This window comes from Chionomys nivalis, chromosome X (genome assembly GCF_950005125.1).
Source record: "Chionomys nivalis chromosome X, mChiNiv1.1, whole genome shotgun sequence".
Taxonomy (NCBI): domain Eukaryota; kingdom Metazoa; phylum Chordata; class Mammalia; order Rodentia; family Cricetidae; genus Chionomys; species Chionomys nivalis.
Window position 1 is genome coordinate 71145508 of NC_080112.1, and position 24442 is coordinate 71169949.

At 41.6% G+C, this 24442-nt stretch overlaps 1 protein-coding gene across 4 annotated transcripts in view; it reads right to left on the reverse strand.

Annotated features, from left to right (window-relative positions):
• Hdac8 (histone deacetylase 8) overlaps positions 1–24442 on the reverse strand; it is a 220145-nt gene that overhangs the window by 143191 nt on the left and 52512 nt on the right. For all 4 annotated transcript variants that reach the window (XM_057759662.1, XM_057759660.1, XM_057759661.1 and 1 more), the window contains exons 5-7: positions 6279–6391; positions 2424–2501; positions 1771–1879 (exon numbers count right to left, since the gene is read on the reverse strand). In XM_057759662.1, the coding sequence (XP_057615645.1) occupies positions 1771–1879; positions 2424–2501; positions 6279–6391 (300 nt within the window). The remainder of the gene's footprint in view (positions 1–1770; positions 1880–2423; positions 2502–6278; positions 6392–24442) is intronic.

Below are 24442 nucleotides of genomic sequence, written 5' to 3' on the forward strand. Positions count from 1 at the left end.
AAAGAAATATAGAGGAGAAAAAGACATTTTTATGACTGAAGGATAAATAGTAGCCTTCCTTCAGGAGAGTAGATGCTGGGAAATCCTTAAGTCTGCACATCATATTCCATTTTTTCCCCTAGGCAGTGAAATGCCAAGCTGATGGGGGGACAAAGGAAAATCTCAGGAGGTTTTATGATTGGCAGATGATTCAATAGGGGCACATGTAAGGTGATCCACTTAGAGAGGGTCAGATATTCCAGAGTATACTTGCGGGCTGGTAAAATGATGATCTTTCAATTAAGACCCAGGAAAGAGCTCTAAGAAACCATGTGGACAGTCCCCCGAAGAGAACAACTTAGTGTCCTGCTACGGTTTTAAAAAAAGGCCAACAAAATGTTGGGCGCTGTCAAGAAGGAGGTTAAAAGACAAACAAAATAAATTTCCTTTTACAGAGAACCACAGGACATCTTCACTGGTAATGTTACATAAGCAGTTCTGATCTGCACATCTCAAGGACAGAACAGAGCCTAAGGGGAACAAAGAAGGGCAATTAAATCACCAGTGACAGGCCTGACAATCCAGAGTTATCCGAGGGACAAGGGACGCGATGAAGATGCGGAAGAGGCTAGTGCTGCTGAATGCACGATCCCTTGCCTCACTCTATCTCTTGAGCTAAGAGGCGCCTTTGAAGTTTTTATTTCTCATGGTTCTACTCTGTTTACACAACTGCCAGGGATGGTGGCCAGCGCAGGCAGGCTCCTCTGGGAAGTCCCTGTTTTCCACCAGCAATTGGGAGAAATGTGAGCTGGGTGGGGGTAGGGATCAAACGTGTTCCCATCCATACTGCTTACTTTCAGTGAGCTTGCCTAGTGGACTTCTAGTCAGATTTACCTTGTCCACTCCCATTATCAGCAGTAAAAGCATACCTGGCCAGTCTTAATTTTTATGAATATGAGTTTAACCTCTCTCCATTCTGTAGGACTCTGAACCCCAATGGCCTTCAAACCAAACTGTCTGCCTATATATGTGTATGCTGGTTATTTGATCCTTAACTCAAGGTTAAAAAGACATTTGGGCTGGGGAGGGATATAGCTTAGTGTATAAAAGGCCCTGGGTTCTATCTCTGGCACAGAAACAGTCCCTCCTCTCCAATCCCCCATCTCTTCCTCTTGCTCTGCTTTCTGATTACACTTGGAAGGGCGTGTAGAGGTAGAAGGCAATAATCAATGGTAACTAACTACTGTCAACTCTAATATTCATGCCAGTGGAGAAAAGCACATGTCTCCATGAGAAACTGAAACATACCCTGTCGGTCTGATGAGATGACACACATGCAAGACAGGACCAGTGAAGGGATTCCATGCGACAGTCTAAAAGCTTTTATGTTGGGATGGCCTTTATCATACTGTAAAGGAGGTTATGTCATACCTCTGGTCTCTGGCCCAACTGTTTAGTGCTCTCCAACAGCATGGTTAGCATGTTAAATAAGCATAGTGAGTAGTATCTACAAGCTATGTGAGTCAGGCATGGTGATGGCGCACGCCTTTAGTCCCAGCACTTGGGAGTTTGAGTTTGAGGCCAGCCTGGTGTGCACAGAGGGTTCCAGGAGAGCCAGGGCTATGTAGAGAGACTCTGTCTCAAAAAAAAAACCCAAGTAAAAGGTGTGTGAGCATACGATGATTTTTAGTTTCCAATTATTCCTTGAAAACAAGAATTGTGAAGACTGAAAAACATTGCACATTTCTGAGATCCAATCTACCTGCAACTAGCTCGGCGTCACTGCCATACCTTTCACAGATGTGATAGTACTTCTCGTCCTGTATGCCATCCTGAATGGGCACATTGACACTGTAGTACCGACCTTTTCCCAGGCCAACATCAGACATGTCACCTGTTCCTGTGAAAGACAGGAACACTATGATCAGGCATCAGGAACACGAGCACTAGAAAACACAAAGGACTGTCCAAGAGCAATTTAGAGCAGCAAAATGGTCAATTAGGAGAACAATCTAACTTCTTGGTTGTTCCTGAGGAGATGAAACTATGAAAACAATCTAGAGAAATATTTATTATAAACAATGTTTGGGGAAGCAGGAAAACAGGAAGGAAACTGAGAAATAGTAATTTATGTGAGATAAAACAGTAAGAGCTAATATCACATGTAATTTGCAGTTATCAGAATTACATGTGGTATGTGATAAAATAATAAGTGGTCTGTCTGTTCACAGACCATAAAAATCACCCGGAATTAAAAAAAAAATCTATTCATTGTCATTCCCTTTCTCACTGTCACTTGAAGTGATATGAGTTAAAATTTCACACAGACTAGCACAAATAAGGTGCCAACAGCATGGATACATATAAAAATAAGATATAAGAAGTATGTAATGGAATTGTAGAATCTAGACATATAATGTACGGGAAGCATGCAGTTGACTTACCTGGAAAGAATCCTGGGGAGAATTTGTGCAGGGACACAGTCATAACTTTGGATGTAAAACTGAAGGCATCTTCGACACCTACCAAGAGAAAAAAGTCAAAAGGATCACATCAGATCTGCAACTTCTGTTTTCAACACCTGCAAATCTAAACAAGTAGCTATGGGAAGGAGGTGAGAGGAGAAGGCAGCTATAGTCATACATAATGACAGAGAAATAAGAGAACACAAGCTGCTGGTTTCTGATTTCAGTAATTACAGACAAGGTAGAATATAGCCCCAATCCATGACAAACTGGAACTGAGCTTCCTCTTTCCAAGCAATAGAATGCCCAAGTTCACCCCGACATCTATTCGAATCGCTATGAAAGAACCAAGAGTCCAGAACTAAGGCTCTATCCACAGAACAGAGTAGAGAAAAGTCGCACCAGCCAGGCAGGTTCATGGTCCGTTCTGTTTAAGTGTTTCTAGTTAAATTCCTGGGACTTTTTCAAAGAACTATAATATGGTAATCCTTTCAAATATAACTAATAAATCAGTGATTCAACTTTATTCAGTTAAAACTTAATGATGAGGTGCCTCTCTATAATATAGACTTGGTTATAAAAGTGGGTAACCCAAAGTCCCATGAGCACCAAGTAACTTACATTCCATCTTCCTGCTGAAAAATAGTCACAGTCCTGTCCCTTAACAGCTCCTGTATAGGAGGATGTTGCCTTCTGTTTATTTATTTACTAAAACAAATGTTTGTATTTTGGAACTGCTTAAAGGAAGTGAGAGAAATACAATTAAATTCTTGAAACCCAGGGTAGTAATAAAACTTTAAAGGAGCTTGCTGTTCGCCAACTTCAAACTGGTTTGGTGTGTGCCCAGAGTAGGGGGCACCTTCAGTTGTTAATAGCAGCTTTAAAACCGTTTTAAAGCCTGGAGGAAGATGGTGGGGGGAGCTTTTGTAGACAGATGTCTTCCTTCTTCTTTAACAGTCAGAAGATGACTAGATGCCTGGGAGATAAAAGCTGAGATTCAAAGTAACCCTCCAAAGCCACTAGTTATGTGTTGGCCATGCTGCCCAGTGCTACCCTCTCCTCTCGGGGTCGCACACTCATACTCAGACACTCTGAAATGGAAGGACTATTGGCGAATTCAGGTACTGTGTTCCTTTATATTTCAAACAAAGATATTGTCTCTGTGTTGACTTAAATGTATTTAAGTCTTTTTTAGAGGCCAACAGAGACCTTAAAAAAATATGAACTCTATTTGTATATAACAGGTATGTTTGAATTTCCCAAGCCTTGTGTTTTGCCCTAGGGAGGTAGTTAAAACCAGTTAAAGACTCCAGGCAGAAAGCATTAAGTAAACAAAATAAAATAAATGAAAAGACCATTTCAACAGAGGCAGAAGTACTAAACAAGAGCACTTTATGAAACTGCTAATGATTTATACACCCAGAAATGGAGCAATTTACATTTGCACCAATCCTGTATGCAAATTTCTGTTTTCTCCTGCGATGACTAACGCTGGCAGCTGTTATTTCTTTTAACTCCTAGGCAAAGGAATGGCTCTAAGTTGCATTTCTCTTAGTATTAGGGCACTGCACATCATTTCATGTGTTCAGTGGCCATTTGTATCTTGTCTCACACTAAAAGCTACCAGGTGGGGTTTTAAAAAGAATGGACTTTAAAAAGGACCTAGAGAGGCAGGGGATGTGGAGCTGGTATCAAAGAAGAGGGAGGTTAGGTAGGGAAAGGTGAGGGTGGGGGTAGGAGGAGCCGGTGAAGCCACCCGCAGGATACTAGTGGTAGAATCATGGGAGATTTAAAATAAAGCAAATGTGTAAGAATTCTGGGGTAGAGCAAAGGTCACTGGAAGGGAGGTGCTGAAGAGGGGAAATAAAGTGAAATGAAACACCCCGTAAAAGTTGGCTGAAACAGGAAACTTGAAATGGTGTAGGAATAACACTGCGAACGCAAAGAACGGTTTCAGGTGACAGTCTTATTTCATTCTACATGGTTTGGCAGAGTGGGGTCTATTTTTGAACTCTGGTACTAATACCCTGAATTCCATAAGCATTTATTCATTCACAAAACAAATATTTTATTGAGCTGCTACTATATGTACAGTACTGACAGAAAGAAGTAGACAATTTGATCTCTGCTCTGGGAGAACTTATGCTTTCTGTAGGAAGAAAGGATACTTTAAATGAATAATAAGAAGAGTACAACACGAAACAGTGACTAGCAATAGGAACACACAGGGCTTCAGCCACACAGCATGCTCTTGGGCTGGAGTGGTCAGGATAACCCACTGCTGTTGGAACCTGAATGAATAGGGTAGAGTTTAGGGGTGCAGTGAGGGAGGAGGTGGCTAAACTAGGGAAAAAGGAAGCAAAGTCAAGGAGGTAGAGTTAGAGAAACATATCTGGAACACTGAGATGTGCTTGCTGAACAGAAAAATTGCAAGAAATGGTTAGAAAGACGAGGGGAGGCCGATTTGAGGCCTTGAAGGGTGAGATAAAGAAAGTCTACTTTTTCAAGCCAGGCAGTGGTTGGCGCACACCTTTAATCCCAGCACTTGGGAGTCAGAGACAGGAAGATCAAGTTCGAGACCAGTCTGGTCTACAGAGTGAGTTCTAGAACAGCCAGGGCTACACAGAGAAATCCTATCTTGAAAAACAAAACAAAACAAAATGAAGAAAAAAAGTCTACTTTTCCATAAAGAACGTGGTTTTCAAGGTGTGATCTGTAATACAAATGACGTACTTTCAGAGTACAGACTACGTGAGTGACGTACTTAGTCTGAGTATGTGATACCTGGGGCACAGCAGTCAGCACATAAACTCCCCCAGGCCACTAGATGCACAATCATGCATGAGAACCATTTCTCTAGGCTAGGAGTCATCAAAGTACATGTGGCTAGACGGTAAACATCCTAGACACCCTAAATGATTTATGGCCCCTACACACATTTATATACACATAGACATATGCATACCACCAGGAGGTGGTGGCACACATCTTTAATCCCAGCACTCAGGAGGCAGAGGCAGGCGGATCTCTGTGAGTTCAAGGCCAGCCTGGTCTACAGAGTGAGTTCCAGAACTACATAATGAAAACCTGTCTCAAAAAAAAAAAAAAAAAAAAAACCCAAACAACAACAACAAAAATAAAAATGGAAACCCATTTTTGGCTCACTGGTCATATAAAAATAAGCCATTGTGACATGTTGCCCCCTGTAATGGGTACTGAAGAGGCTTTGAACATTTTAAATCAAGGCTGTGTCTCACCCTGGCAAGTAGTGAGAAATTCATGGAGAACGGTTCTCAGTGTGTGTGGTGTTTGTTTTTAATCCTTTTCTGTTATCTTTAATTCTTTGTTTCTGCAATGTACTCCTATCCCAGGATTATATATATGTTGGTAACACAAAGAAAGTGATCAATTCGTGAACTGATAGCCTGCAATGAAAACCCCCAAATGTTGGTCCTTCCTATAGCCATTGTACCTTGAGAGAGAAGATCCTCACCTCTAACCCAAGACCTCCCCTAAAAACCCATTCAAAGGCCCCAAAGTGCTTCCTGGACATTGGAGTAAACACAAGTGAGATCCTCCCATCCTTCCATTTTCTATTATAAAGTTTAGCTTCAGGAGACAGGAGAGAGGAAATGACAGGAGCCTGCCCGGCTTGGGCAGGAGAAAGGAATGGTTTCAGTCCGAGGAATCTATGCACCACCTAGCCCAGAAATGACAATTAGGGATATTTCAATAGCATTAGGCAATTCTCCTCTTATTAGTTGCCTAGAAGTAGCTTTATTGATCAAAGCCTGCTGTCCTAGTAGTAAAGTATCTTTGAAACTGAGGGCTTACCATCTCCATGGTGCAGATCCAAATCCACATAGAGAATACGGTCAAATTTCCGTCGCAATCTTAATATTCCCAGCACAGCATCATTGAGATAACAAAAACCAGATGCTTCATCTCTGCAAGAAAACATGTTGCTACAGCCAACAACCAAGAAGCAGTCCAAGGGAGTCTTTACAGCCAAGCATCTAACCTTTGAGATCTAGTCCCATAAAATCCCCCATCTTTTAAGAAAAACAAATTTCACCTATAAGGATTATATAGTGAATGGCCCAGGATGATCAGAAAGTGAAGTGCTGCAACAAGTAAACATTCAGAATGATTGGTAGTGTTTTCCTACTCACAACTCCAGTGGTTTCCAAAGATCAGACTATCGTAGTCATACTGAATAAGACGATATTTTTATGACAATTAGGGGATCATTTAAAAAAAAAAAACAATCTTGTAGTCCCCTGGGGTCATGGTCCCCGGGGGTTATGGTCCCTTGAGGTCATACCAATAAGCACTGATTTCACTAAGACCTCGCTGGGTTCTTAAAGACAAGTTTACAGAAGATGGAGACTGGGTTCTTTGAACAGACTCTATGTATACCCCACAGGTTGGTTATTTTTTATTGTAATATGCCTTGGCACTTGTTAGTCATGAGAACTCAAAGTAAAACAGACAAATGCACAACACTTGGGGCACAGCGATGTGGCTGCCTTTCTAAGAAGGCAAGTTTACAATGAGGAGTGAAGAAGCCTCTACTAAAGGTATCTGGCCTCACAAAACCCACTGTCACTGGTCTCACTGGCGCCCGGTGACTTTTCTCTATTGGTGCTATCACTTTAGCCTCTTATCAACATTCACTTGCTCTTTTTTTTTTTTTTTTTTTTTTTTTTTTGCTTTTTTCGAGACAGGGTTTCTCTGTGGTTTTGGAGCCTGTCCTGGAACTAACTCTTGTAGACCAGGCTGGTCTCGAACTCACAGAGATCCACCTGCCTCTGCCTCCCAAGTGCTGGGATTAAAGGCGTGCGCCACCACCGCCCGGCTCACTTGCTCTTTTATTACACTTTTATTGGAGCCTTTCTGATTAGATATAAAAGAACACTATTTATCAAGAGTGTATTAGAACTTAGAACTTATTTTAAAACATCATTCCAAACGCCAGTTTCTTTTGTTTCCATAGATACTTCAAATATTCAGACCCTGCCTCCTTTCTGATTTCCATGAGATTTTATTTGACACAAAATTCTACACATAGACATTTGAAATGGCACCATTGCTACTGTGAGAAACCTTTCTAGTGTTTACGTAATGTAGAAAGCTTCGTGAAATCTTCCACACTCCAAATGATGCCCTGGTTCACATGCTGAAGATGATGAGCAGCGAGTTGGTTAAAAAAAAATAATCACTGGACACTGCCTGTGCTTCACCGAGGGAATACAGCAATTATTCTAGCTAACTGGCTTGTTATTAGGTATGCAACAGGGAAGAAACCAAGGAGAGCAAGGATAAGTTCAAGCATGAATTCTCTGTGAGAATTAAATGTGTAGCTCTGAGTGTTCTTGCATGTGCATGCTATTTTCTAGTTCTGAAAGTTTACATTTTATAAATCTACTGTCTTAATATGTGGAAGAGTTAGTGTGTTATCCTGATAAGCATCAGTTTGGGGATGGAACAGTAAGTGCTAGTAAAAGGAGGAAAGAGAAGATGGTCATGAATGACGATGGCCACAACACTGACAATTCTAGTTCTTTATTTTCTGTAGCAATGTGTAATCTTTTCCTACCTCTGGATGGAATTACCATATTAGATTATCAAAATCTCATAAAGTGATGCCATACACATGTAATCCCAGCGCTCAGTAGGCAGACACAGAATCATAAGTTTGTAGGCCAGCATGGGTTACACAGCAAAACCCTGTCTCATAAAACCAAGGGCGGAAATAAAGCTCAGACGTAGAGCAATTAGCATCGCAAAGCTCTGGGTTTGATTCCTAGTATTAAACTAACAAGAAGCAAGCAAGCTCTTAGATTAAGGGAGTTTTGGAGTTTTGTGGGGGTGGAGGGCTGATCATTTGGTTTACACTTCCACATCACAGTCCATCTCTGAAGAAAGTCAGGACAGTAATTCAAATAGGACAGGAACCTGGAGGCAGGAGCTGATGCAGACAGAGGCCATGGGGCAGGCGTGGGGGGAGGAGTGGGCTGCTGCTTACATTTATTTTCATAGGCTTATACAAATAAATACACATTTAGATAAGATTGCTAAAATTCCCACAAAATGAGGAAACTGAACTTCCAAGACTTTCAAAGTGCTAAAAAATAATATTAAAAAACTCCATCCAAATGCCAGGCATGGTAGAGCAAGTTCTTAATGCCAGCAGGAAGATCTTTGTAAGTTCAAGACTAGCCTGTTCTACATAGCAAGTTCCAGACTACTCAGGACTACATAGTCTTTTTTAGAACTTCCTTTTTATTTATCCTCTGTGGCTTTCACATCATACATTTCAATCCCATTCATCTCCCCATCACTTCACATCCGCCCTCTGCCCTTACTATCTCCCCCCAAAATAAAATAAAAGAAAATTCAAGAAAAAAGAAAAGAAAAGAAAAATCTCACTGTGGAAGCTGCAGTGTATGACAGTGAGTCACACAGTAAACCCTTTAGCCCATATACCTTTACTTGCGAACGTTCATTGCAAAGAGTCATGGGTCTGGTTTGAGGCCTCTGGCTTCTGCTACACTGTGGATGTTGGGCCCTCACTGGGACTCCTCTTGCATATCCTGTTGTCCTGTGTTGTGGAGATCCTGTAGCTTTGGACCTGCAGGTCCAGCCCTTTCGCATGCTCTAGCAGTTCATAGACGGGGTGGATGTTGAGGTGAGCCAATTCACAACCCTGGTTCTGGGCAGGGTTGGTCATCCTGACAGTTCTCCCCAGTCCTCACCACCAGGCCAAACTCTCCAGCACTGCCCCAGCTGTCCTGTGAGGCAACGAGCAAGGGGCTGGGCCAGTTCTCCTGCTCTCAGGGTCAGCTCACCTCCACCTCCATCACCAGGGCCAGCTCTACTGCGCTACCCAGGGGAGGTGCAGGGGCCACTCTCCTGAGTGCTGCAGCTGGTGAAGAGCAAGGACAGCACTCCTGTGCTAATGACCTCAGGGCCAACTCTCCTAGCTGCCACGGGCAGCGAAGGGGTGGGGGAGCATCCCTCCCTTGGAAGTCGAGGGGCAGGTCAGATCTCCCAAACTCATATTCTCGGGCTGGTTCACCCACACCCTGCCAACAGGGTCCGCTCTACTGTGCTGCCTGGGCGAGGTGTAGAACCAGCTTTTCTGAGTGCTGCAGCTGGTAACGGGGGTGGGGGGGTGGGGGGGTGGGGGGGGTGGGTTCAGCCCCGTGCCTGCCGCAGATGGCAGGGATGAGGGGGCAGGGCATCTTTCCCTTGCCCTCACCACCACCTGGCAGACAGGGGAGGGGCATAGCCAGCTATCCCACTCTCACAGGAGGGTCAGCTCCTTCATCTGCCACAGGTAGAGAGGGTCGAGGGGCAACGGGGGCAGTGAGACTCTCTCTTAAAAAGAAAAGAAAAATATTTTAAGAATTCAAGGTCATATAATTTATGCAAATGTGTTAATAATTAAGACTAATTTAATAATTTACGTACTAAAATCAGTTATATCTTATTTATCATTTGCACGTATAATATACAGGAGTATTTTTAGTCTGCTTAGATATGTTCTTCCTAAATATTTACAGGTTCATTGACTGGATGAGCTAGCATTACTTCTAACAAATGTTTAATAGTATGCAAAATGTACATTTGTTTAACCAAGTCGAGCCATTATTATGGCAAACTAATTTCAACAGTAATTGTGTTTTGTATTCTACCAGTTTAAGATAATTTGTAAGATCTTAAGGTAACTGAAAACTCTGGCTGATGCCTAATTTAATTATTTCTAAGGAAATGTTGACACATTAGCACAGAACCTTGGGCTTATGTGCATTTGTGCACGCGTGTATGAATATATGGTACATTTATGTGTTTATGTGTGATCACATGCATGTGGCTGCACATGTGTGCACTTGCATGTGGAGGTCAGAGGTTAATGTTGGGTGTGTCAATCTTTCTCTTATTTAATAAAGAAGTGTTTTGTTTAACTTGGCCCTCATAGATGCAGCCAGCTTGCCCTAGGGCTCCTTTGTCACCACCTCCTAAGCACTGGGATTACAGGCGACCCACAGAGTCTACCTGGCTTTTATATGGACTGGCGATCCAAATTCTGGTCCTGATGCTTAGGTAGTAAGCATTTATCCACTCCCTAGCTCTGCTTTTATTTATGGAAGTTACAGGAAGCGATATATAAGTATGTTAAAAAGGATACAGAAAGTTGTAGAGGTTTCACAAAAGAGAGTTATATTTGTTTACATCAGAGATGGCTAAATTTTGGTGTGTAATTTATCACATTTCTGACAAGAACTTTAATTTCAAGCATATTGATGAAAAAGCCAGTTTTGTTATTTCTGTATTTAAAAGACAAAGGATTTTGAATTCTTAGTCTGTTCTTACAGCAAGCTGGGAATGGTTTGCCTTACCTGCTGGAAGATCTTCTTAGATAACAAAGATTCTGTCTTCCCAGAATTACCTTCCTTAGTTCCCTCCTTTTCCCTCTCACTGGTCTCGCATATGGTAAACAAGCCCTCTTTTTTGGGATATATTCCCATATTTCTCTATTACTTAAGAAAGCAAAGTCTTCTCACTTAGGAAGGAACTAAGGGCTTTAGGCTTACTTCTATGCTTATATGGAAATATTTTATTGTTACTTAGAACAGAGAGCCAAGCATTATTTTTAACAGCCCATCACTCTATCTTAATCAAGTCTCAGAGGGCCGGGAGGAAAAACCCACAAAGGATTTTTGTCTGACTTCATAAAGAAAGAGGCACCTATGGCTGCTGGCTTTGTGTGGCGTTACTACTGCAGCATCGCATAGGTGGAGCTGTCAGGTCAGAAGTCGTGATTTGCCTCTCCTAGGTTAAAATGGCAAAATGGTAGCAATATAAATATTTCATAAGCTGTATGCTGTATGAGATCATCCATGTCACCACAGGCCATGATATGTTTCTATTTGTCAGAGTTCAGCTTGCTGCTCTGTCAAATGTTAGACAACTAGAGGACCACAGCCCTCAGCCATCTGTGAGGACTGCTTGCCAACACCCCTAGTGGGTTCCTGAAACCCTGGAAGGTACAAAGCAATTTGTAATCATGTTTTTCTGTATGTGTGTATGTAAACACACACCATATGTGTGTGTGATACATAGCTTATGATAAAATCCAAATTACAAGTGAGGCACAATAAAAGATTAACAATAATATCAAAACAAAACAATGATAAATGTGCAGTATAAAAGTTATATGAATGCAGTCCGGTTCTCTGTCTCTCCAGATATATTTTTAAACATTTTTCTCCTTTATTTTTATTTTATGTGCACAGGTATTTTGCTTGCATGTATGTCTGTGTACCACATACCTATCACCACATATGGAGGCCAAAAGAGGGCATCAGATCCCCTGGAACTGGAGTTACAGAAAGTTATGAGCTACCATGTGGGTAATGGACTTGAACCTGGGTCCTTTGGAAAAGCAGCCAGTGCTCTTAATCACTGAACCATCTTTCCAGCCCCCCTCCAAATATATTAATGTGCTGGACTGATCATGGTTCATTATGAGGAACTGAAACACAGGAATGTGGAATCATGAATGGGGGTTGTCTTAGTTAGGGTTTCTACTGATGCGATAAAACACCATGACCAAAGGCAACTTGGGGAGGAAAAGGTTTATTGTATTTTATAGCTTGTAGTTCATCATCCAAGAAAGTCAGGGCAGGAACCTAGAGGCAGGAACCAAAGCAGAGGTCATGGAGGAGTGCTGCTTAGTTTACTGGCTTGCTCATTATGGCTTGCTCAGCCTGCTTTCTGCTTGCTCATCGAGAACCCCCTGCCCAGGGGTGGCACCACTTGTAATGGCGTAGGCCCTCCACAGGCGAACCTGAACCTGGTGGGTGTATTTTTTCAACTGAGGTGCCCTCTGGTTGTGTCACATTGACGAACACTAGCCAGCACAGGGGCTTACTGCACAATGTTTTCACTCAAAATTTAAGGAGATTTTTGTTCAGTGTTAACTCGGTCATAACTGTGCTTCTTGATTTTGAATCTTGGATCTTCCTAGTCACTGGTTTTCAACTGGGGACTCATATCATTTACCTAATACAAATGTTTAAGATGTAGTCTAGATTACTGAATCTCTTTATTGAGCCTTCCCTGATAGATTCTGTGTATAATCTAACTAAATGTTTGATACATTTATTTTACACTAGATCCAGATTTTCATATGCGATTTCTGAGTCTTTTCCCTATAAAGATAATGTTCATACATTTTTATAAATTAGACACAATACCCTGTCTTCTTTGAAAAGAGTTAATCATTATGTTTACAGATATTTTGTTGACAATTTTTGGATTGGCTTTTATCTTGTTTTGCATGCCATAGAAACAACTACATCTCCTTGTCAGCTGCATTATTATTCTTGTAATGAACTCTCATCAGATTTTTCCCTTTTGAAAATGAGCAGTAATAAGGTAACCACAGCTATTGTAAGTCTTTTGTCATCTACAGATTGCTTTTTATGTTTTCTTTCAATGCTTCCCTGAAAGTACCTACCGCCAGCTATAAGCTAGAGGGCTTCCATCTCAACAAAATACCCTCTGAGAGCTCTGACAGCCTCACGGGAAAGAACTGTGCTGGGTGCTTTTGTGCACAAGCTTCTGTTGGGTAGTTTACTTTCTTTTATTATGTGATACGGAGGATTGGACCTAGGGCCCTATGCATGCTAGGTAGATGCTCTACCACTAATCTATAGCCCCAGCCCTGCCTTCCTTTTTCTTTTCTTCTTTCTCTTTCTTTTTCTTTCTCAGCCTCAGGGACAGACCCTACAGCCTCACATATGTGAGACAAGCACTTTAGGACTGAGAAACACCCCTAGACCTGATTGAACAAATTTAAACATGTTTGAAGCCACACTAGTAAATAGCAAACTAAGTTGAAATGTTGAAAACTAATTGAAAAGCAGGAGAGCTAATAATATGCCTAATTCCAGCCTGAAGGCCATAACTATTAATCATGTAGACCCCTCAAGGAGCTGATGAAGGATGATAAGGAGTTCTGTTTGGAATATTTGTTTGTTTTTTGAGACAAGGTCTTATGGCTGGCCTGCAACACACTATTATAGGGCAGGCTAGCCTTGAATTTGTGGCTGTCCTTCTGCCTCTGCCTCTTGAGTGTTGGGATTTACAAGTATGAGGCACCACACCTTGCTTACCACTTGGTATTGTCCAGGGCTGGTGGCATCTCATTGAGGATTTGATTTGTGTTTCCCTGATAACTGATACCAGACATCTTTTGAGATTCTGGTGGCTCTCTCTCTCTCTCTCTCTCTCTCTCTCTCTCTCCCTCCCTCCCTCCCTCCCTCCCTCCCTCCCTCCCTCCCTCTCTCTCTCTTTCTGTGTGTATGTGTGTGTATTTGAAAGATGCCTACTCAAGTCCTCTGGGTAGTCTGGAATTTGTCTTTTTGCTGTCGAATAGTGAGGATTATTCACATCTTCTGCATAGTAAGTCCTTATCAGACAAATGACTGACAAATATTTTCTCATCATGTAGGTTCTCTTTTCATTTTTCTTAATGTCTTTTGACACATAAAAGTTTTTAATTTGAGGTCAGAGACATGGGTCAGTGTCTAAAGACAGTTTCCATGTAGGCCTGGTGACCCAGGTTTGATCCACAAAACCTATGTAAGTAAAGAAGAAGAGATCTGACTCCACAATGTTGTCCTCTGACCCTTCTACATATGCACCGTGGAACACATACCCACACACATCACACAGACACACATACACACACACACAGAGAGATTAAAAGGGTTTTATGTTTGATCAATTTAAGTTTATCTCTTTTTAAATATTTTGTCCCTAAGTGTGTAGGGTTACAACTATGTACCACATCTGGCTTGCTTGTTTGACATGGGGTATCATTAGATACCCACCGTAAATTTGTTGTTATTATTATTATTAATTTGGAATTTTGAGACAGTCTCACTGTGTAGCTTTAACTGTTCTGAAACTCACTGTGTAGACCAGGCTGGCCTCCAAATCTCAGAGCTCTGGCTACCTCTGCTTTCAGAGTGCTGGAATTAATGTGTTCACTACTATGCCTGACTCCAGCTTGGATCTGAATTTGTGCTCTTCCTGCCTCAGCCCCCAAAATCCTGGGATTATAGCAAAGCATGGTGGTGTACGCCTTTAGCCCCAGAACTCAGGAAGCAGAGACAGAGGCAAGTGTATCTCCATGAGTTCAAGTCCAGACTGGACTTGAACAATATAATGAGTTGAAGACCAGCCCAGGCTACATAGTTTCAAAACCAAAAACCAACCAAACAAAAACCAAAACCAAAAATTGAACCCACTCTTAGCACCACCACCAAAAGTCCTGGGATTATGTTTTCACCATACCTCATTCTTTTCATCATTTAGACACCTCAATTACTGGCTCGAAAACAACTGACCTTTGGTATTACTGCTTGACAGATGACTTACTTAGTTTACAGGAATGACAGTACCTGACAGACATTCACACGTCTGCTTTGGTCCACTCAGCAGGATTATGACTACCTAAAGTACTTAGGTATGAGTGATATTTGTCTTAAACAAAGGGGTGAAATGACAGTATTGAAGTTTCTCTGAGCCCTGTTTACCCTAGAAGGCTGAGATGGCTATGAAATCTCTTCCACCTTTTGTTCTCCAAGGTAAGATTAACCAGAGGGTTCACTCTCCCTTGGCACATTATTCCGGGATAAAATCCATCTTCATTCTCCCTTAGAGTACCCACGGGACTTCCAGATCACTCACTGTTAGTCTGCTACTGCGACCACCCAGGCCCCCTTCCTGGTCTCTGAGATGGTTGAAGAAATAACTCCCCTAGCTATCCCCTGCATTTTCTCTTTCACACCACCGGCACACATGTTCAGGAGAGAGACCAGGTTCAACATACGTATTTCTGAACACTTTGAGGAATGAGTATGCAGTTTAGTGATCAGGCAGTTGCTTCAAAAAATAAGCACACACATGCAAGGCCTTGACAGAGCTCCACCTACCTGTTTAAATGCCTGGATGAGCTGCGACTCAGAACCATAATGCTCAGGCAATTGCATTTGCTAGTTTCTAATGTCCATTAAAGGTCAGGGACAGTCAGGTATCGTGGCTCATGCTTTTAATCCTAGTACTCAGGAGGCAGAAGCAGGTGGATCTCTGAGTTCAAGGCCAGCCTGATTCACATAGGGAATTCTAGCACAGTCAGGGCTACACAGAGAGACTGTATCTTAAAAAACAACCCTGAAAAATAAAAAGTGCCAGGGACACTGAGTCACGACATGAAAACTTTGAGGTAAAACATCAGGTGGCTCTCTCCCTGTGGCAAAGGCCCATGCCAACACTGTTCTATCACTTCAAAGATTCTGCAACAATCTTTTATAAATTTTGGGGGGCTGTCATTTATTGATGGTCATTTAGAGTATTCACTATATATCCCTTTTGTAAGTATTCTAAAACAGAGAATTTCAAATATGCCATTTTGAATATGTACAAATATATATCAAAGACTGTTAATAGATGAATAATCCCTGAACCAAAGATTTCACTTGTAATTCAATTAAAATCGCAAAACTACCTTGCATGGAGTCTATACTTGTGACTACCATTTTAGCAAACTTTCATGTATATAATAAAATAATAAGTGGAAAAATGGGGGGAAAGTTAGCATTATAGACTTCTAGTGGTGTTTTCCCATTTGAACCTTTCTAAAAAGACTTAGTCAAATGTCTGTTTTCTCTTTTAGTGTTAGCATACAGCCTAACATTCTTTGCTTTCGTTATAGCTATTTTGGAATCAGCTGAAAATACAGTTTGGCTCTGTTGGTATACAACAAAAATATCAGCCAACATTTATTGAGTGTTAGCCTGTGCCAAGAACTGCACTGAATGCTTTCAGTGGTGTCGACTCAATTAATTCTCACAACGGTCACGTGAGGTAGAGACTATTATTATTTCTACTTTACAAATGAGGAAAGTAAAGCACAGAGAAATTAAGTAACTTGCCCAAGGTCACACAGCTAGGAAGCGGCTGAGCTCAAACTGAAACTGTGAAAACACTGTATGGAGATATGATTGACATATAGAGAGCTGTACTATATATGTTTCATTGAATACATTTGCTGAGTTTGGAAATAAGCATACACTTGAAAAATAATTAGAATGAGTGCCATAAGTCTCTAAAATTTCCTATCTTCATCTTTATTATTTATGATCAGAACACTTAAGATCTATCCTCATAGCAAATTTTCCAAGTATACAATCTGCTGTTGTTAACTATAGGTGTTTTGTGGGACATTAGATTTCCAAATGTCCATCAGTAGATAAATGTTTAAAGACAATGTAGTATACATATGAGAGCAGAGTGTTGTTATTCAGGCTTTAATAAAGGAAACCCTGCCATTTGCAATAATATAGATGAACTTGTAGGACATTATACTTAGTAAAATGAACCAGACGCTCAAGAACAACTACTATTTGATACCATTTATATCAGAAAAATTCTGTGGCCCAAATCTTAGCAGCAGAGTAGCACGGTGGCTGCCAGGAGTCAGGTGGAGAAGGTAATGCGGAAATGCTTGAATCCACGTTTCAGTAGTCTGGATCTTTAGCCTACATGTATAGTCATCGTGATAAATAGTTTTGGTATCATTCTATCTCGGCTCTTGCTCATTTCCTTTCATGTGATTCTGAGCCTTTTCCTTTGTGTCTACTCCCTTTGACCATTTCGGTCTGGTGAATGTAGGTCAAGTTCATTCATTTCCTATGATTTCCCAAAGATCTGGACTATCCTTCTGATGAACATTTTTGCTGTTTTTTTTTTTTTTTTTTTTTTGGTTTTTGTCTCTGTGCCCTTGGCCATTTTCTGCATGCCTGGAGCTTTTTGACTACTGAAATGGCCAACTACTGATCTTTCAGCAGCAACTTATACCTCAAGGTTTTGCCTATTCCTCCCACCAAGGTTTTAATCACTTTAGCTTTCAGTAAGCTACTTGGATTTGAGATTAATGAGTTGTTGAAATTCTCCCCAAAGGCAGGTAAATGACCCAGGGCTAGATCTGCACAAACTTCCATGTGATCTTTGCCTCTATAAACCAAACTGAGCCACTGATCTAGAATCGTCATATTTAGAATTTATACAGGAATGTGTGACAAATGATTAGGTCAAGAAGGCCCTTCTTGTGAATACAAACAAATTCATTAAACATATGAGAAAACTACTGAAAATGTGACCACAAAATAAAATAGATGTGGCAGCAGCATAATTCTCTGCACTTTCCTCCTTTCTGTACCATTTGGTATGATAGGCAGTCACCACTGAAGACAAATGAAGGCTTGAGAGAGTAGGAAGGAGGTAATATTTGCCTGAAATGTATCAAGAAAACTGACTCTGAATCCATTATAGTGAGAAGTGCCGGAAGGTCCTCTTTAAAATTGGGCCATATTTCCCTTTGGATAATTATGCCATCCAATACAAAGGTGTGAACAGTTCTAGTTCCTACCCGAGAGCTTAGATAGTTCATAAACAGAAGAGTTGCAGTGCTGAGTGGGTCCATGGACACTGCTCTAAGATGAACGTGGGCCAGGGAATGAATTGAGCAGACGAGTCATCGTGAACTGAAACTTACTAGTCATTTTCACTGGGCACAGAAGGTCTTGTTTTTCTGGCTCTAACCTTCTTTTGGACATTTTCCTCAGATGGCAAATAGAATTTTCCTGCTCTAAAACATGTTTTTATTCATAAAATGTAGACTAGCAGATCCAAAGTATTTACTTGGCTGGTGAAATTTTTTTTTATGTACTTTGCTTTTTTTAAAAAAAAAAAAAGAAAGAAAGAAAGAAAAAGAAGCAAAGAAGAACCCCCCACAGCTTCTAAATCCATTAAAGCCATTTCCTAGGATGTACCTCAAGTTTATCCTTGTTCACTCAGCAATGCCTACCTCTAATGCTCTTAGTTCAGCAGAGTCCAGGAGGCTGAAAGCCCATATAACTAACTCTCAGTGAGAGAAGCAACAAGATGATACCAGATTCGCTCTGCTGCGCTTACTAAAACACAAATGTACCGACCCTCGCATTTGTGAAGTGAGTACAAACTGCAGCTCTCGCTCCAGCTCTTAGTTTTTATTTTACCTTATTATTTTAATGGCTTTTACATTTTATTACATTCCCTTATTTGCTGGGGAGGGGCTATGCGTGTGGATGTCATGGGATAACTCCCACGTGGGTTCCAGGGACTGAACTCGGGTATTCAGGCTTCACTCACTAAGCCATCTCGCTAGCCATCAGCTTTTATTTTAAACTCATTTAATGAACTCAACAACTCAGGGGCTTAGCTAGGAGCACTGGATGGAGGATTTAAACAACGTTTTGGTGTAATTTATGGAAATTGTGCCTGCTAACCTTTCTAGTTAGAGAAAACACAAAAGCATCGGCAAAGCAGCTGTCCCAGGTGCGATGCATATGCATTTGTACTTCTGCACCTGGTCCTGGCACACAAGATGGCTGTCTCAAGAGCCAAAGACTTTATGTGCTTGCACCCCCAACCTACATAAGAAACCCAATTAAACTGACTGGAGTTCATATTAGGTGTGGATAGGAGGAAACGCCATTGTGTTCCCTGAACTTATAACAACTTCTGCTGAGTCAAGGGAGGAAGAAAAGCGCTTGCTTTAAAAATGCAGGGAAGGCTTTCAGACTTTCTGGCTTTGGTTGATGCAAATTTAGGGTAATTTCTGACATACAAGAAAAACATATGGATGCTCCTCATATATCCTTTTGCTCATAGGACTATTCTCTTCCTCAAAGTTTGGCCACGGATCATAAAGTTGTTTAAGACTTGGATTAAAAATATGTAGGGTCTTGTTATAGCTACACGGACTATGATACTAGCTAGATGGAACACAGGTTGAACATCCCTTATTCAAAATGCTTAGACCAGAAGTGCTTCAGACTTAAGAGTTTTTCACATTTGAGGATATTTTAAAGACTACTAGTTAAGTATCCCTGATCCTAAAACCCTCAAATCCAAAAATGCTCTGAACCCCACAACTTTCCTTTTTATGATACTGGGTCTTGACTCAGATTTTCGTGCATGCTAGGTAAACATACCACCACTGAATATATATTTTCCAAGCCCAACTTAAAACTTATGAATACTCTTTCCATAAGTTTTCTGAAAATAAGTAGCCAAATTCCAGAAGAATATTCATAATATTGCACCTACCTACTTACCATCTTTCATATACAGATAGTGACTTCCTAGCAAAAATGGTAATTAGTTCAATCTAACAGTTAAGGAATTCTCCCGAGTAGCCTCATATTTAAAGAGAGGCATCATGCTCTAGACAGAAAGTCAAGGGCTTTGCCTGGTACTCAAATGGTTGATGGAACAAGGCTTGAAATCCTTTTGGCTACTCCTAGAGAATAGGCCACTAGTCCCCAGCAGTACTATGGCTCTGTCATGATAGCTCAGTCTCAGGCAGCAGGCCCAAGAGGCGGGCAATCAAACTGCAGGTAGATGCTGAGGACTTGTTCCATGCCCTGGGGTTGTAGACAACACAACATGTCCTGCATCTTTCTCCATGCTCTGGGGTTGTAGACAACACATGTCCTGCATCTTGCTCTTAAAATGTTGACAATGAAGTTGAATTGAGCTGAAAGACAATATTTATCTATATACATACATACATGTATAGTTAATGAGTGTTCAGCTATATGGAATAGACCATGCTTTCTCAGCCTCCCAGCATCCGGCCCTAACCTGGGAACTCCCTTATAAGCGTCTCTGTGGACTTGTGGTCTCATGTATTCTCATTAGCTCTAACTGAAGTAAGGGAGGAAAAGGCTATTCTTCTTCTACAATTGAAAAACAAGATGATTTATGCCCCTGGGTGCTTAAAAAATAGGCTTAAGGTTGCAAAGTCTCAAGCAGGCCTATCCTCTTTCCCCTGTGCTCTCTGCACACATATTTCCCACTGCCTGTTAAAGCCTCTTAAGCACGAGTCTGACAGTGTGACCGCCCTGCTGAAAAGCCCCTCGGTGGGTCCTATAGTACAAGGTCTTTCATAATTTTGCCTAGGTTTATTATTTCTCAAGAAGGCCCCTGATCTCTCTGTTCCAAACTTTAGCCACACCATTTTTTTTTGTTTCCTAAATATAACAGCATGCCTCTGAGCCTCTGTACATACACAGTCTGTTTTCTGAGAAGCCCCTGCTCATCCTTGAAGACCCAGCTGTGAGCACATCCCAGAAGTTCCGCATTCTTTTCCCAGATAGAAGAAGCTGATCTCCCCGATTCTGTGTACATGGTTCAAGAATTTATTGGGCCATCTACCACAGCACTTCTCAAACCTGATTACGGGAATTACTTCCTGCCCCCATCTCCCCGACTAGGACCATACACTGTTTGGAAGAAGGACTGTGTCTACCCTCATTACCTACAACAGTCCTTGGGCACTTGGAGGAGTCTGAAACAAATGGCTCTTACTTTCAAAGAATTTATCAGAACAAAAATTTTAGAAATAAAAATTATTTCTATTGTTTTCTTTCAATAAAGGAGAAAAAAAGCCTCCACTGTATAAATGTGACCAACCAGGAAAATGCTGGAACAGATCATTAAGAAATAGACTGGTCAGTACCCAGATTAGAAAATTTTAAGGGCTGTGACTCACTGCCCAAATGCCCACCCCTTACAACAAATAAGTAGAGAAACAAAGCATGGATTTTTGTGGAAGCTGGCCGATGATGTGCAATTCCCCTCTGTATACTGTGAATATGTTTTATTACCATGAGTTAGAAAAAGAAGCTGCTTCAGCCTATAGCAGGGCAGAATATAGCCAGGCTGGGAGAGATATAGAGAGTAGGCAGAGTCAGAAAGATAACATGTAGCTGCTGAAGGAGAAGGACCTAGAACCTTTCTGTTAAGTCACAGCCTTGTGACAATACACAAAATAATAGAAATGGGTGAATTTAAGATGTAAGAGCTAGCTAGGAATATGCCTGAGTCATTGGCCAAAAAGTGTTGTAATTAATATAGTTTCTGGGTGATTATTTGGCTTTGGACACTGGGGAAATGAAAGAGCAGTCTCCTACTACAAAATGGCTCCAGGGGGAACTACATCCACACAAACCCTTTTTATCTGAGTAAAAGTTAAACCTGCCATGCTGCACACTGAGCAGCCTGGAAGTATCTCTGTGTATGGCGGTGGGAATCTGCCATGCTCGCCTAGCAGACCCTGATCCGGCTGCTTGTCCAGGCCGAGAATGCTGAGCTGCTGGCCGGGTCTGGAGGGCCATGTCATAAACCCTTAAAATGAAAAAAAAGTGAAAGACAAGGACATGTTTAATTAAATATCACTAAAAATAAGTTAGCTATAGCAGTGTTGTTTGGTAGACACACTTAAAATGAAAATGATTTGAAGTTACCTGGGAAACAAGTGGATGTCACTCTGGTGAAACTTAATGCCAGAACCCAAAAGGTTCCAGTGAAGCAGTGTGGGCGGGCTGGCACTAAGCTGAAAAGCCATATTGGAAAGACTTCCTTGACCCACAGCGCAGCATGAACTTTTGGATGCCTGAACACAACAGCTTATTGCTGATCTCTGAAATCATCAGCTGCTTCAACTAAGCACTGCTGTCTGAATGCCATGGTCAGGCTTGCAGCTCAGAAAGCACCGCTTCTTGGTATATTGGTGTCTGCAGTGACAGGCGAAGGTAGATGAGGCTATGGCTATTAGTCACATCAACTTCCTGTGTTGATGATGAAGACACAAAAAAGTAGCACAGAGTCACGTGTGATGGCACACACCTGTACTAAGGAAGTGGAAGTAGGAGGAACTTAAGTTCCAGGTCAACCAAAGCTATGGAGCAAGTTCAAGGCTAGCCTAAACCACAGAGCAAGTTGCTGCTTCAAAACAAAAAGATAAAACCCCATCCCCCAGGGCTGGAGAGATGGCTCCGATTCTTAGCACCTATGTTGGGTGGCTCACAATCACCTGTAATTCTAACTTGTCTCTGGCCTCAGGGGGCACCCGCCCTCATGTGAATGCACCCACATGCATACGCATAATTAAAATAAAAACAAATCTTTAAAAACACCCAGTAAATAAATACAAAAGTATTTCAGAAGAAAATTTATGTGGAATTCCAACACAGAAAATGAAACAGACAGGCTCATGGCTCAGTTACTAAAGCATTTGCTTTGTAAGCAGGAGGACCTGAGTTTGGATCCGCAGGGCCCATGTAAATAGCTGGTCAACACAGCCTGTGACCATAATCCTAGCACTGGAAAGGCAGTGCTGGTTAGCCAGTCTGGCCAATCAGTGAGCTACAGGTTCAGCGAGAGACCCCTTTAAGGTCTCCGAGAGCAAGTAGAGAAAATACCTGACACTGGCCTTTGGCCTCCACACACATGGTAGCACATCTGTGCATACATACATAACGAACACACAGACACACGAAACAGAAAACAGCATCGGCAGTTAAAGGTAGGACTGGTGAGAAGTCCGTGGACACTTCGGGTCCAGAACTCTATTTATTCAGCGGTCCCTTACTTTCTCCAACTGCTTGATGGCGGCACCTTCAAGGAATGCCTATAGCAGGCGCTGTGGGAAAGGTTTGGATACGTGGGACAGGGTACAACAGGTAACTTGAAGCTATTTTTTGACTCTGAAATTGATATGACAATCCCCCTTCATTATGACCAGTCTGAAAAATCAGGATTTTATTCTACCCGTAGAAGGGTTGGGAAGTACTTTTTTAAATTCTATACAGTTTGATGGCTTGAAATACATATACATTGTGACACAATCATCACAATTAATTTAATAACATGCCTATCACTTGAAGTAATTATCGCTTATTTTGTGTGATGAGAACAATTAAGATGTACTCTAAGAAAGTTACATATACAATAAATTATTAATTATAGTCGATGTGCTATGAATTAGATCTCAGAACTTGCTCATCTTGTAGAAACTGCAGCTTTTTGTCCCTTATCCAACAACTCCCTAAGCCCTTGGCAACCACATTCCACTTTCTGTTTCTGCCAGGTTGACTTAGACTCTAAGTGGTTTTTTGATGGCGCTGGGGATTGAGCTCAGAGCTTCATATGTACTAGGCATGCACACTGCCAGTGAGCCTCACTAGCCCAGATTCTTGGATTTAAGTTAGATCGTGTGACATTTGTCTTTTGTCTTTCTGTGTCTGGCTAATTTTACAAATCCACCCATGTTTGCTGCAGATGGCTGAGTTTCCTTCTTTTTATGGCTTACTTGTATTACACTGATATACAAATTTGAGGGGTAATTTTGAAGGCAAACTGGGGTTACTTAACAGTAGGGCCTGGGGAACAAATGAACCACTCCCCTTGCTCCCTTCCTCAACACACAAATCTGTATTGAGTGCACTCTGAAAATAATGATGGACAAGCGAGACCAATGCCCTCTTCTCAAGGACCTCATCATATAGGAGAAATATGGAACAGATGGTAAATAGGTTACAAAAATAACAAGGAAACAGGACACTGATGAGAAAAATAATGCAGAAACATGGAAGAATAACAGGGTGACGTAGGGCTTAGGCAGCTTGGTCAGGAAAAGCTTCTCTGAGGAGGTGAAACCAGGACTAAGATGAGAAGAGTGAAAGAAACTAGCTGCTTTGAGATGGAATAGGCTCTTAGTCAGTGGGACTGGGCCTGCAGGAGCTCGGAAGCTCTTGAACCTTCCTGGTCTGCATAGGTGGCTGAAGACAGCCAGTGCAGCTCGGGAAATGAAGGTGAGCAGAGCAGTACAAGAGTGTGCAGGACCAAATCAATGGGGCTTGGAGGCAGCAAAGAGTCTCGACTCCCCAGGGAGATGCAAAGGCCTTGGAAGGCTTTGTGAGGAGCAAGGGGAAGCTCTGAAGGAAGCTGACCATGGCACACGGGGTTACTGTCTAAGTTCTCAGTACAGGGCAGAATGAACTGAAGTGTGCCAGGAAAGAACTAGGGGAGGC